At 64.4% G+C, this 13,252-nt stretch overlaps 4 protein-coding genes across 4 annotated transcripts; 2 read left to right on the forward strand and 2 right to left on the reverse strand.

The window, feature by feature from the left end:
* Positions 1–90: 90 nt before the first annotated feature.
* On the reverse strand, positions 91–1,926 carry SPCC550.07_1 (Putative amidase; the record flags this gene model as incomplete). Its single annotated transcript, XM_062776036.1, has 5 exons — positions 91–471; positions 523–856; positions 893–1,089; positions 1,155–1,333; positions 1,398–1,926. The coding sequence occupies 5 exons, from the start codon at positions 1,924–1,926 to the stop codon at positions 91–93; spliced, it is 1,620 nt and encodes a 539-aa protein (XP_062632020.1).
* Positions 1,927–3,330: 1,404 nt separating this feature from the next.
* SPBC1271.10c_3 (putative MFS-type transporterc) lies at positions 3,331–5,212 on the forward strand (the record flags this gene model as incomplete). The annotated part of the gene is made up of 6 exons (XM_062776037.1): positions 3,331–3,502; positions 3,564–3,671; positions 3,712–3,929; positions 3,978–4,064; positions 4,121–4,497; positions 4,564–5,212. 6 exons carry the CDS (start codon positions 3,331–3,333, stop codon positions 5,210–5,212), a joined length of 1,611 nt encoding a protein of 536 aa, XP_062632021.1.
* Positions 5,213–6,658: 1,446 nt separating this feature from the next.
* Positions 6,659–11,790, forward strand: LOC62_07G009484 (uncharacterized protein; the record flags this gene model as incomplete). Its single annotated transcript, XM_062776038.1, has 6 exons — positions 6,659–8,034; positions 8,087–8,869; positions 9,902–10,822; positions 10,865–11,336; positions 11,379–11,531; positions 11,578–11,790. The coding sequence occupies 6 exons, from the start codon at positions 6,659–6,661 to the stop codon at positions 11,788–11,790; spliced, it is 3,918 nt and encodes a 1,305-aa protein (XP_062632022.1).
* Positions 11,791–12,209: 419 nt separating this feature from the next.
* Positions 12,210–13,197, reverse strand: LOC62_07G009485 (uncharacterized protein; the record flags this gene model as incomplete). Its single annotated transcript, XM_062776039.1, has 3 exons — positions 12,210–12,821; positions 12,872–13,009; positions 13,054–13,197. 3 exons carry the CDS (start codon positions 13,195–13,197, stop codon positions 12,210–12,212), a joined length of 894 nt encoding a protein of 297 aa, XP_062632023.1.
* Positions 13,198–13,252: the final 55 nt, after the last annotated feature.

Genomic DNA, 13,252 nt, shown 5'->3' on the forward strand with positions numbered 1-13,252 from the left:
GGGCCGACGTCCTTGCCCCGACGTCTCCACCTGTCACCAAGCCAGACCCATCGCCAAGCCAACACATGCATATGTAGAGCTGCGTACTACTTACTTCTGAATCACCTCGACGATCTGCTTGGTCGCCCACAGCGTCTCCTCCTCGTACCCGATATACCCCACAGTCTGGAGGCACAGCGGCGCGTCGACGCTGGCAGCGGCGTCGAAAGAGTCGTACACGTCCGCCTCGGCGTCGTTACGCGGCGTGTAAGCCGCCGCCTCGGCATCCTTGGCCGGGTCGACGTGCGCACCCGTGGGGAACACAACCGCAGGGTAGTTCACCAGGTTCCAGAAGCTCGTGTAGTTCCAGTACCGCGCCGTGCCGTGCGCCGGCGCCGGGGTCGGCCCGACGGGCGTGAGGAGGATGTCCATGCCGGTGGCCTGCCAGTGGGCTGCGAAGGCGGCGCGGAAGGCGTCGCGGCGGGCGACGAGCTGGCGCAGGCGTCAACACGGATACTGTCTGGCACTATACGGGCCACTTACGTCCCACAGCTCCTCGCGCGACCGCTCCCTGTCCCCAGCTTGACCAATGATCCACTCCGTAAGCGGCAGCACGCGCTCCCCGCTGCCGGCGATATGGTCGTACACGGCCTTGCCGTTATCGGGCCAGTACAGCGCCGAGATGATCTCCCAGTTGTCGGCGGACCGGTACGGGGCGTACTCGACGACGTCGAACGCGCCGCTCTGGCGCAGCTTGGAGACCGCGGTGTCGAGCGCGCGCCGCACGGGCGCGACGGGGCGCACGACCCCGTCGTCGTAGAGCACGCCGACGCGCAGGCGCTTCGGCTGGACCTCGCGCCACGGCTTGACGTCGAGCCTGGTCGTCAGCGCCGCATGCGAGGGCTGGACTTACGTCGGGTCCCGCTTCCACGGCTCCGTGCTCGCCACGAGCCGCATGTACTTCTCCAAATCGTCCACGCTGCGCCCCATCGGCCCGTGCGTGCCCAGAATCCCCTCCCATCCAGCCGGGCCGACGGGGATGTTGGCGCCGCCGTAGGGCAGGCGCCGGACGGACGGCTTAAACGAGTAGATGCCGCATGCGGCGGCGGGCTACGAGCGAGCGTCAGCGAGTGGTCTGGCGTGGGGATGGGCCCGAGGCGGAGGCTGCAACTCACACTCCGCACACTGCCGCCAATGTCCGTGCCGATGCCCAACGGACTGCCCTTCATCCCGATCAGCGCGCCCTCGCCGCCGCTGCTCCCGCCGGCCGTGAGGTCCGTGTTCCATGGCGACGCGGTGACGCCGAGGTAACACTCTGTTTCGAGGTGCATCAGGCTCTGGGGGTTGGTTGTTTCTGCGGGGGCGGGTCAGCCGCCATCCTCCTCCCTCCTTGCGCCTTCCTTGACACCCCGACTCACTGCAGTAGAACACGGCCCCGGCGTTACGCAGAATCTCGACCATGTACGCGTCCTCGGTCGCGACGTTGCCGATCATGTCCAGGAACCCGCTCGGCGAGTCGTGCCCCTTGACGTCGAGGTGGTCCTTGATGCTGACGGGTACGCCGTGGAACGGGCCGACTGGCACGCCGGTCCGCTCGAGCTCGGCGTCGAGCCACGCCGCGCGCTCGAGCGCCTCGGGGGCGAACAGCTCGACAAGGCAGTTGGTCACCTGCTGTGCGATCGCCGCGGCCTTGACGTACGCAGTGGTCACCTCGACCGCGGTGTACTTGCGCGCCGCGAGCGCCTCCGCGAGCCGCGTGGCGTCCAGCTCGACGATGGCAAGCTCGGCGGCCGACAGGATGCCGCTGGTCGAGAGGACGCCCGTGACGTTCTTCGCCAGCTTGGTGTTCTTCGGCAGGCGGTACGCCGCTGGAATGGTGCTGTCGCGCACTGCGATGGCCTCCGCGGCGAGCTCTGCCGCGGGGCGAGGAATCTTGGCTGGGGACATGGCGTGGGAGGGGGTGGTTCTTGGTGATGGGCGTGGTAACTTGCTTGCTGCTCAACAACAACAACGACAAGCGATAAGTACTCGCGCGTATGTCGCCTGGTTACTGCTCGCCGCTATCGGCCAACTGGCTACACGTTAGACGAGAGCGCAGCAGCGTGTCAGCAGTGCTGTTGGGTCGGGTCGGCACGTCGGTCGGCCCCGCACCGCACGCATGCAGGCAAACGGGTCGCGCGACCGACCAGCTTGGTGGTTACTGGGTCATGAGGCCGGCGCCATCCCGTTAGCCCAGACCCGACCCACTCTTTTTCTTCTCCTTCTTCTTCTCGCCGGTTGTCGTTTATAGTCTAGTGTGCTAAGATAGCGGTAGGAGTGGAGTGTATCGGCCACGATGGGCAGGGGGGCCACGGGGCGCCGGATGCATCGTCATCGTTCGCTGCGGTCGTCGTCGGCGTCGTGGTCGTCGTTGAGGACGGAGAGATTGTGAGGAACGGGATCCCGGCTACCGGCTGTCGTTTATAGCTCTTTCCGCGCCGCCGCCCTGGTCGCCGGTGCCGGCAGACCAGACTTGTCCATCGACTTTCGCTCCGTCACTTCTTTGACCTGGTCGTTTCGTCTTGTCATTCTGCTTCTCCTTCGCTGCCTGCCTGCATACCTACCCTCTGTGCGTGCATGCCTCGTCGCTGGGCACGACCAGGGCAGAGCAAAAAAGGCCTCGCCGTACCCCATCCCTCCCCTCCCTCTCCCTCTCCTCAGGCATCAGGGCTGATTCCCATTTCAGACAACTTACGAACCGCCTTTACTGACGCCGCGGTACGCGCGCCACCGCCAACTGCCCCACAACCCACACCCACCCCAAAGATCCCAAGCCGATGCCGCTGACGCTAACGACCCTCTACCCGGTCGCTTCCAGAAGTATGGGTCCCGGTCCCTTTACGCGTGCCTTGGCATCATGGTGATTCATCGACAAGTGGTCGCGCGACCACCCTCAACGGCCCCGCCCCAAGCCACGGATCAGCACCACAGTGTCGCCATCGCTCTTGTCGTCGTCGTACTCGCACTCACCCCCGCCCTGGGCAGCAAGCTCAAGGTCACCTGGCCCGGCGGCATCTCGCTTACCGGCTATAGTGTAGGGTGCGGCACAACATCGGGTGCCTCACGGCAGACGCGACCAGGAGCGGGGCAGCCGGGGTAATATGTCCGGTCCGGTCCATCACCACTGCTATCTCGACGACGAGAGCAGAGCGAGTAAGGCGATATCGGCTTGGGTCTTGGCGGTGAGCCGGTCGTCCGTTCATAGTCTCCGACACGCGTCGATCTCGAGTGAGTTTCTTGGCGACTCGCGACGGACGACTACAAGAAGAGGGTGCGACGCGTGCATGTGCGCCCCAAGCCAATCGAACCACGATGGCACACACACGCGAGCTCCCGATCCCCGGCTCGCTTCTGCTGCTCGATGAGCACGCTGCCGGAGCCGAGGGTGAGATCATCCTCCACCCGACGCCGTCGCGCGACGTCAACGACCCGCTCAACTGGAGCCCGATGCGCAAGCAGCTCGCGTTTGCGATGCTTGTCGTGTGTGAGTCGCGTCGGCTTTGCTAGGCGCGTCGGGGCAGGCCTTTTGCTGACGTCACAACCAGATACCGTCTCGGCGGGCTTTGGCGCCTGCTCTCTCTACTCGGTCCTCTCGCCCCTCAGCGAGGAGAAGGGCATCCCCCTGTCGACGTTGAACGCGGGCACGGGCTACAGTGAGTTAACGACGTGCTTGGCGGTCAACTCACGCCGCAGTGTTCCTCCTCCTCGGGTGGGGCGGGATCATCACCCAACCCCTGGCACAGACGTTCGGCAAGCGCCCTATGTACCTCGCCTCGCAGCTCGGCCACCTCGGATGCATCATTTGGATGGTGTACATCAACACCGAGGGGCAGTGGCTGGCCAACAAGGTTCTCCAGGGGTTATTCACCGCCCCGATCGAGATGCTCATCGAGGTGTCAATTGCCGACATGGTGAGTTGAACTCTGTTTGTCGATGATGGCAGGTCACTCACGCCACAGTTCTTCGCCCACGAACGAGGCTTCTACATGGGCCTGTACGCCACTGCATTGTACGGAGGCAACTTCTTGGCGCCAGTGTGGGCAGGCGTAGGTCGTGCTGTGGCTGGCTGGTTGGAGTAGGCGACGTACTGACTCAATGGCAGTTTGCGAACGACGGGCTTGGCTGGAAGTGGGTATTCTGGCTGTCGGCCATTCAGCTTGGCGTAGGCACCATCATCCTCTTCCTCTTCCAGGAAGAGACAAACTATAATCGCGGAACGACGGAGTTGGGCGAGCAGCACGGAACTCCGCGCTCGCGCTCCGACTCTGAAGCCGAGGCCGGCGATGACGAAAAGTACGGCCGCGGAGACAAGATCGATCGCACCGTGTCTGTCCCCGCCACTCGGCCTCCACTCGAGGGCACGCCATACTCGTTCACCTACAAGCTGAGGCTTTATCGCGAGACGTACACTACGCTGTCGACGCTAGTGGCGCAGGCGTACCGCCCTATCTTGCTCTGGCGCTACCCCGTCGCTGTTTGGTAAGTCGCCGCCGCCATCATTGCCGCCGCAGCCGCACCGAACCCCCGCTCACCACCAACACGCAGGTCGGGCTTCCTGTACGGCTCTTCGCTGGTATGGTACAATGTCTTCAACGCCACGGCCTCTCTGGTCCTCACGCAAAACTACCACTTCAGTCCCAGCATGGTCGGCCTGTCGTACCTCGGCCCCACGATCGGCGCTTGCGTCGCGGCCGTGTGGTCGGGCTGGGCGGCCGACAAGTTCCTGCTGTGGGATGCGCGGCGCAAAGGCGGTGTCCGCGAGCCCGAGGACAGGCTGTGGCTGCTTGCTTTGAATGCCATCCTGCTGCCTGCGGGCTTGATCCTGTGGGGCGTCGGTGCGGCGAACCACATCCACTGGTTCGGCCTCGTGTTTGGCGGAGGCCTCGTCGCCTTCACCTCGGCCTCGGCGGGCGCCTTTGCGATCAACTACGTGCTCGACAGCTACAAGGACCTCGGCGGCGAAGTCATCCTGTCCATCATCCTTATCCGCAACTCGCTGTCCTTTGCGATCGGGTACGGCATCACGCCATGGCTCAACATGGGCCTCCAGAACACGTTTATCACCGCCGCCATGGTCGGCATGGTCATCTACGGGTCCTTTGTGGTTGTCATCAAGTTTGGCAAGACATGGCGCAAGGCCAGCAGGGAGAGCTACTGGCGCTATGTGGAGTCGAGCGTCATGCCAAGCCACTAGAGCGAGGTGCGGAGGTGCGCTGCGGCGCGCGTGGGATGGGGAGCAGCGCGCGGTGGACAAGCAAAATCGGGCATGAAGTTAGTTGTACACACATGCTATCAAAGGGATGCACATGCTTCTGGAAATGACGGGATGTCTGATATCGCGCGAGCACACGAGGATATCGCTGCGGTACTCAATGGGCCGCCGCAGTCTAGTGCTCTCGGCTGTCTCGGCGCGGTGGGCGGACATGCAATGTCCGTACCAGCGCTTGTAATAGCGCGAGGCTATCAGTCGGACCCAGACTTAGCTAGCTGCTGGATGCTCCACAAGATCCACAATGCTCCCACATTGTGTCCACCACAACACTGGGACGACTGGATGACGTGACCTCCGGCGCGGTTTTCGGTGTGCACGAGTCGAAGTGATTTGCGTTGATGGCCATTCATTGGACGGGGGGGACGACGGGGGGACGACGGGGTGGTGTCGACGCCACCGGCTGCGGACGGGGACTAGCTAGGTATACGAGATGGTGAGGACCACCCACTCTTGTGTGAAGCGGGACGACGTCTCGTGGCCCCCAAGCCCCAGCCGGCCCGGTGCCAAGTGGCAGGTACGGTGCTTGTGTACATGCAGAATGCAGCATAACCCCCATCAAGAGGCATTAGGCATCAGGCATCAGGCTGATTCCATTGAGTGCGTGCGCGCGTTAATTATGTCAAGAAGGACATAACGTCCGACGTGTCAATAGCCCGAGAGTTTAGCGCAGGGAAGTCGAGGGCCTGCGACGGGGAACAAGGCGCCCCCAAGGTTGTACCAGATCTGGATCTAAGCGGAACGGGGACATCCATGGACGTGGTGCTGGTCGTCCGTCACATACGCGCGGATGCATCATCACGGCATGACAGGCGACCCCCGACGATGACGCCCTTGGATCCCTTGTTTGCCCCCTGTCTCCCTTGTCATGCGGCGTCATACTTCAACTGATAACGTGCCTCCCTCCTTTTTCGCCGCGCACGCCGCACGCCGCACGCCGCACGCACGGCGAGCCCAGGCGAGGCGAGGCGAGGCGAGGCGATGTGAGGCTGGGGGAGGAGGGGGGGATCAGCAGCAGCACACCACGCGTTGTACGACGCCACATCCCCCCTCGGGCTCGCTAGAGCGTGGCCCGATGCTCACGGAGCGGAGCAGTGGCTTGGGGGCTTGTGCCCTGACACCGACAGGCGACTTGTCCTGCTCGTCCTGTGGCACACGCACAAAAGTCTGACCTGTTGCTGATGTTGACATGGCTTTCCCAGTACTTATCGTCCCAGCAAACTCTTTCCGATGACGACGGCACCACCAGCGGCCGCGTTCAGCTTTGTCGCCCCGTTCAGCAGCAGCAATAGCTTTGGCCTTGAGCTTAACGCACCCGCGTACCCTCCTCAACGCCGACGAAAGACAACAGCAACAACAACAACAACAACAATGTACAACCCGCACATCTACCTGGCTCCGTCGGCACCACCTCCACCACCTCCGCCGATCCACGTCCCCCCGCCGCACACGCACGCGCACGCACACGCGCCCCCACCCCAGCCGCCGCCACACGTCATGCACGCGTACGTCGGGGTGACGGGGTGCCACGGCGGGGTGCCGTACCCCGCGCTGCCGCTGGTGTCGACTGCCCTGGCGGCGCCTCCTCCGCCACCTCCGCCGATGCCACTGATCGTCGACGAGCCCCTGCGCGCCGTGCACGAGCACGAGGTGATCCACGGACACGAACATCTCAACGCGCACCCGCACCCGCACCCGCACGAGCAGCCGCAGCAGATCCCCGCGATCGTCGACCACGAGCACCGGCACCCGCATGACCTCGCGCCGCAAGAGCCAATGATGTACGCCGCCCCGGCATCGCCCCCGCGCAAGCGTAAGCGCCACACGCGCACCACGACCGGATGCCAGTCGTGCAGAGTCCAGCGGGTCAAGTGCCCCGAAGGCCCCGTGATCGCGCACGGCAAGATCGCGTGCCGCCGCTGTTGGGAGGTCGACCGCCCGTGCTTCTACCCCGTCGAGGGGACCGTCAAGCGCGGCAAGATGAAGCAAGAGCGGTGGATCCGGGCCGTCGAGGCCGGCCCCGAGTGGAACTATGACACGGACGGCGGCGCGACCGACGAGGGCGTGGGCGTGTACGAGTGGACGATGGCCACCGCCGCCACTGCGCCGGGGTCGACGGCGACATCCACCTATGCGCGCACCCAGTCGCCTCCCGACTCGGAGGGTGGCGGCGCCAGTGCCCCCGCGGCGCTCCCTACACTCCCTGCTCCTGCGGCCCCGGCGATGGTGTCGTCGTCTGCGAATGCACTCGTGCCGGTCACGGTCAACCCGACGACGCAGTCGACGCCGGTCGGCGTCGCGACGTGGATCTCGAACGAGCTCCTCAACCAGCTGCTCAACCCCGCGCCGCCGAGTGTGTTGACGAGCTTCTCGCTCGCCAACCTGTCCAGCTCGGAGACGGACCGCTCCATCGTGTCGTACTTTGAGTCGCAGGGGTGCAACGAGATCTGCGCCGCGACGAGTTCAAAGTCAAACTGGATCTTTGCGCAGCTGTTCCCCCGCCTGCTCACGATCCTCTTCTCCCCGCCTCCCCCTTCAGAGGAAGGGCTCGCCCTCACCGTCCGCCAGTGGCTCTTCAACTGCCTCATGCACCTCTGCTACGTGCACCGCGGGAACGTGGAGACGGAGCAGGCCAAGTCGTGGCACTGGAAAAGCGAGGCGCAGAGCTATCGCCGTAAGGCGAGCTACGCCATCTTGCGCGCCAAGGTGCGCTTCCCCGAGGACGCTTGGAAGACGGAGGAGTACTTGTGAGTTGCGGCGTGGGCAGGTTTGTGAGTGGCGCGCTGACCCCGCCCACAGAATGGGCTTCTTCGTGCGTTGCATGGCCGACATGCTCGACGGCGGCCGAATCTACCTCGATGACGACACGCTGTTCGAGCCCCCAAAAGAGATGCCGTCGCCGTTCTACCAGAGCCTGTGGGACATGATCGCGACGTACTCGATCCATCAGTTCGCCTGCTCCCCGCTCGGGTCCGTCCCGACCTCGGCGCCGCAGTTCGAGCTGCTCCCCGACGGGCCGGAATGGGTCGAGACGTTCTTCGGGTACTCGCGGCGGATCATCAAGCTGGTCGGCAAAGTGAACAGCATGGTATCGCAGCGCGCAGCCCTCATCGGCGCCGGCGCCGAGCTGGACCGGCGGGGCCTCGAGCTGCGCACGCAGGCGGAAAAACTCCTCGTCGACATTGGCGACATGTGGGCGTGGGACGAGGGCTCGCAGGACATGGGGAAGAGCAACCGCATCCAGCGGGGCAGCGAGGTCGTGCGCTCGGCCCTGCGGGTGATGCTGCTCACCGAGGTTCTGAATGTGCCACTTGACGACCCGCGTATCGAGACTGTCCGCGCGCGCATCATCGAGCTCGTGGCCGACGCTGAGCCAGTCGCGATGGGCGGGTTCCAGTGGCCCCTGACCGTCGTGGCCATCTACACACGGGACGAGGCGCAGCGCGCCGAAATGCTCCGCCTCGTCCGGCTCGCCCTCACCATGAGCTTTGGCGGAAACTACCGCTCGTCTGAAGAAATCCTCACTCTCTGCTGGGAGGTGCTGGATAACAGCAAGGACGGGTACGAGAATGGCATTGCGCCGTGGCGCGAGGCCATGAGCGCCATCGGTCGCAACCTTTGGTTCTGAGTTTTAGAGAGAGAGACAGAGTTGTAGCAGTAATAGTACTTACATACATACATACACGCTTGTTGTAATAGTCGTCGGCGATGCAGCTTCGGCCGGCATAGTTAACCAAACCGAGGTCGCCGAGACGAGGCCGAACGAGACCGAGCCGCATATCGTTTGCCCTGGCGGTGACGAGAAGATTAATGGCGGATACAGCCCGCCGATGACAACGCCAAGCGGAGCGGGTGTCCGTCTACTTCCTCATCCGCAGTCTAGGCATGCGTTGGGGGCCACGGCACGCTGCACGCACGCGACATCAGAGTCGGGAGCCTCGCCCCGAGTGCTCCGGGTGTCCCGATGGCTCATAAAATGGCTGCGCGGCCATGTCCGACGATAAGCTCGCTTGTCGGATTTTGCGCGGCTATTAGCCGCCAGGCGCCCACGCGGCGAAGCACATCGCCGCTGTCCTCGTCGAGTCGGTTCACTCTGCCTGCATGCCAGATCTGTATGCATCGGATATCTCGTCCACTCAGTCGCATTCCGCTGTGATCCCGCTGCATGTACAACACGCGCCGCGCGTGGCCTCGGTCGGGTGTTAGGACGACCTTGGGGCCGGGCGGCGTCTGCGATCCTGACAGCCAGTTTCGTTTCCAATCGCTGCGTGCTTCCGATCGTTGCTTTCCGGCCTGTTGGCACTGCTGCCTTGTCATTGGAAACTGGTACATTGACTCGCCTGGCTCGCCTTGCCCTCCCAGCCTTTCTCAATGCACGCACACGCGCACGCACGCACGGCGCACATCATCGGCCGCCCTCCTCGGTGAGCAGCGTCGCTCGTCGCCGACTTTGGCCCGGAGAGATCCGAAGGACCCCCCACGCCGCTCCACAACAAAACCCGCGCATCGCACTCTTTAACCGAGTTTAACGTCTCGCATCTCGCCGTCTTTCTCAATCTAACCCGCTACAACGATGCCGCTAACAGAGATAACGAGCAACGACGACGAAAGCAGCGAGCCCCGCACGGCGCCATACCCGTCGCTCGCGAAGCGCAAGCGGCACACACGCACGACGACAGGATGCCGCCAGTGCCGCGCCCAGCGAGTCAAGTGCATCGAGGGCGCGACGCTCGATAGCGGCCAGCGGGTAGCGTGCCGCCGGTGCTGGCAGGCGGAGTCACGCTGCCAGTACCCCGTCCGCGGCGTCGCCACGCGCGGCAAGCTCGACTGCGAGGACATCTGGGTCGACGCCGTCGCGGCCGAGGTGTGGCAGGGCCAGCGGGTCATCAAGGAGCGCGAGGCGGTCCTGAGGCGCTGGCAGGGGGATGATAGGGGCAGTGTGCTCGAGGTGCACACCGAGGGGGTTGAGGCGAGCGCGAGCTCCAAGGGGTCGTCTTCGAGCTTGAGCCCCAGTGGTGGCGGCGGCCCGAGCCGTGCGGTGGCGCGCCCCGCTGCTGCCTTCTCTGCATCCCAGGCGGCAGAGCACGTCGCGTCCTGGCTGCACACGGGACAGGCGTCCCAGCTCCTCGAACACCTCCTCCGCCCATCACCAGGCGTCCAGTTCACGACACTGTCGAGCCTGTCGACCTCATCGGCGACGCGCGCGGCGATATCGTACTTTGAAACAAGGGGACACAACGAGATTGTGGCTGTCAGCAACTCGCGCTCAAACTGGATCTTCACGCAGCTCTTCCCCCGACTCTCGGGACTACTGCTCACCCCTGCTCTCGAGGCGAAAGAGACAGCGTGGCTGCGCGACTGGCTCCACTTGGCCCTCCTTCAACTATGCTACGTCCACCGGTCGAACGTCGAGTCCGACCCGGAGCGTGCCGGCTTCTGGCGGTCCGAGGCGGCAAGGGCGCGGCAGAAGGCAGAGTTCGTGCTCCTCCGCGCGCGGTTTCGGAGTCGGGAGGGGATCAACTCGGAGGAGTATCTGTGAGTTGACGATTACCGCAATCCCAACTCTAACCCCGCCAGCACCGGCTTCTTCATCCGCTGCATGGCCGACATGCTCGACTCGTGCCCGCTCGACCTAAGCCCGGAACGCACCCTGTCGAACGTCGCCTCAGTGGCGTCAATCACCAAGTCCTCAGCGCTCATGTACCCGATGCTGCGGTGCCTGATCCACACGTACGCCGTCGTGCAGTACGCCTGCACGCCGCTCTCGCGGACGTGCGCGGTCCCGGCGCCCAGTTTGCCGGGGTACGTGTCGTCCGAGGACGGGCTCGTGGTCAAGTTTTACGGGTTCACGCGGCGCGTCATCGGGCAGATGGGCCGCGCGAGCCAGCTCGTCGCGAAGCGCTGGGCGCTGATCAATGCCGGCGTCGACGCGAGTGTCTTGGGACAGGTGCTGCGCGCGGAGACAGACACGCTCGGCGCAGAACTAGGCGACGTGAGCGAGCAGAACTTTGACGCCGGTGTGTCGGAGCGTATCCAGCGGGGGACGATCGTGAGTACCCCACCCCTGTAACTTGTGCTGATGCGCTCCCAGGTCCTCCAACTCGCCCTCCGCGTCATGCTCCTCTGCGAAGTGCTCGAGACGGACCTCGCCGACGAGCGGATAACGCGTCTCCGCGCACAGGCAATCGAGCTCGTGGCGGACTGCGACCCGACCAACCTGTCCGGCTTCCTCTGGCCCATGACTGTGAGCCGAGCCGGTACGGTGAAGGGTACAGGCGCTGATATCCCAGGTCCTAGGCATCTACTGCGACGACAAGGCCGACCGCGAGACAATAGCGCACCTCATGCACCTCAGCCTCGGGACGTCGTACGGCGCAAACTACCGCGGCTCGGACGAGGTGCTCGTGCTGTGCTGGGATGTGCTGGATGCGGGTGGGTACCCGCACGGGATTGCGCCGTGGCGCGAGAGCATGGCGGCGCTGGGGCGGAACATCTGGCTGTGAGGTAACGCAGGTGAGTGAGCAGATGGAGATGGAGTAGGACTCGGCGCAGCGCTGATCCACCCACGCAGCTCGGCGATCGCCCGCAACTGCGGCGGAGACGGTGGATCCTGTCCGCGGCCAGTCGGACCGACAGATCTAGGTTCACCCAGGTATCTATGCAGTCGCCGGCTGGCGTGCGGCGGCGCGTCGATGGGTGGACGCGTATCAATTGCCAGGGGGGGCATGCAGGTCGGGTGGCGCTGTGGCGGCGGATCCTGCAACTCGCCCTTACCCCCACCGAAACTATCCACCGAGGTCTGGGCGTGGCGAACCCAGCAGGTGTGTATCCTGCGTCTTCACTAGCAAGTCCGCGCACGACGTGTGCATAACTATAATAATCTGTATCCAATGTCCCAAACCTGCATTTGCTGCCCCGGCGCCTACGCCTCCCAGCAGCGCCCGTCGATGAGTGTCCAGCCGGGGAGGCACGCAAACGCGACGCACTCGCCACTGATGCAACTGGTCGCGCCCTCCACAGCTCCGGGGGTGACGGTACAGTCCTCGCCGACGGCGGTGGCATTTCCGCCGAGAGCACCGTACCTGCACCCACCACACGACTCGAGCTCCGACGTGGTATCGAGGCACTCGAACCCGCCCGAGCCTTCGTAGACGAGGCATGCCTCCTTCGTCCCGGGGCACAGCGCATTGCGTGACGAACCCCCGAGGCGGCGCTTGTCTGCGCGCCGGACGACCCAGGACGCGCTCGCGATCCGCTCAAGGTTATAGTTGTACGCCGTTGACGAGTCACACGGCACGACGTCGTAGCTCGTCGACGTGGAGCACTGGCACCACGGGCCCGTGTTGGGCCCGCCGGGCTTGCCGCCCGCATAAAAGACGGCAAAGACCCAGAACTGCACGTGGCTGTTGTCGTTGCAGTAGTTGAAGCACTGGAGCACGTCGGACACGGGCGCGCCGAACGGGTCGTCGTAGTATGTCATGCCGTCGGCCGCGGCGCACCCCTGGAACGTGTACGACGTGAGGAGTTTTTCCACCTGCGCGTAGTGTTGTCAGCGGAAGCTCCTTCGTTTCTAACAGCACCCACGAGCATCCGGTTGACGCCGCACGCGCCGTCGGTGCTCGGCGCCGGGCGCAGGTCGGTGCCTGCTGGGCCAATGTCGTGGCAGAAACACACGGGCGACGCGGGGCGGAAGTAGCTGAACTTGGAGCCGGCGCACGCAGTCTTTCCAGTCAGCTATGTAGCGGTCCAGAGACACGAGAACGTACAAGACACTGCTCGTGCGTGAGCACGCCGATACGCCGCACCGCGCCTGCCGGCGCCGAGTCGACACAGCCGGCATAGACTGGCGCTGTAGCGGCCGAGACTGAGGCCGCGAGCACCGCTGCGAACGCGATGAACTTGACGAGCATTTTCGTGGTGGGGAAACACCGGCCTACAGTACCGACACTGGCGGCTTATGAAGCC

Source organism: Vanrija pseudolonga, chromosome 7, assembly GCF_020906515.1.
Source record: "Vanrija pseudolonga chromosome 7, complete sequence".
Taxonomy (NCBI): domain Eukaryota; kingdom Fungi; phylum Basidiomycota; class Tremellomycetes; order Trichosporonales; family Trichosporonaceae; genus Vanrija; species Vanrija pseudolonga.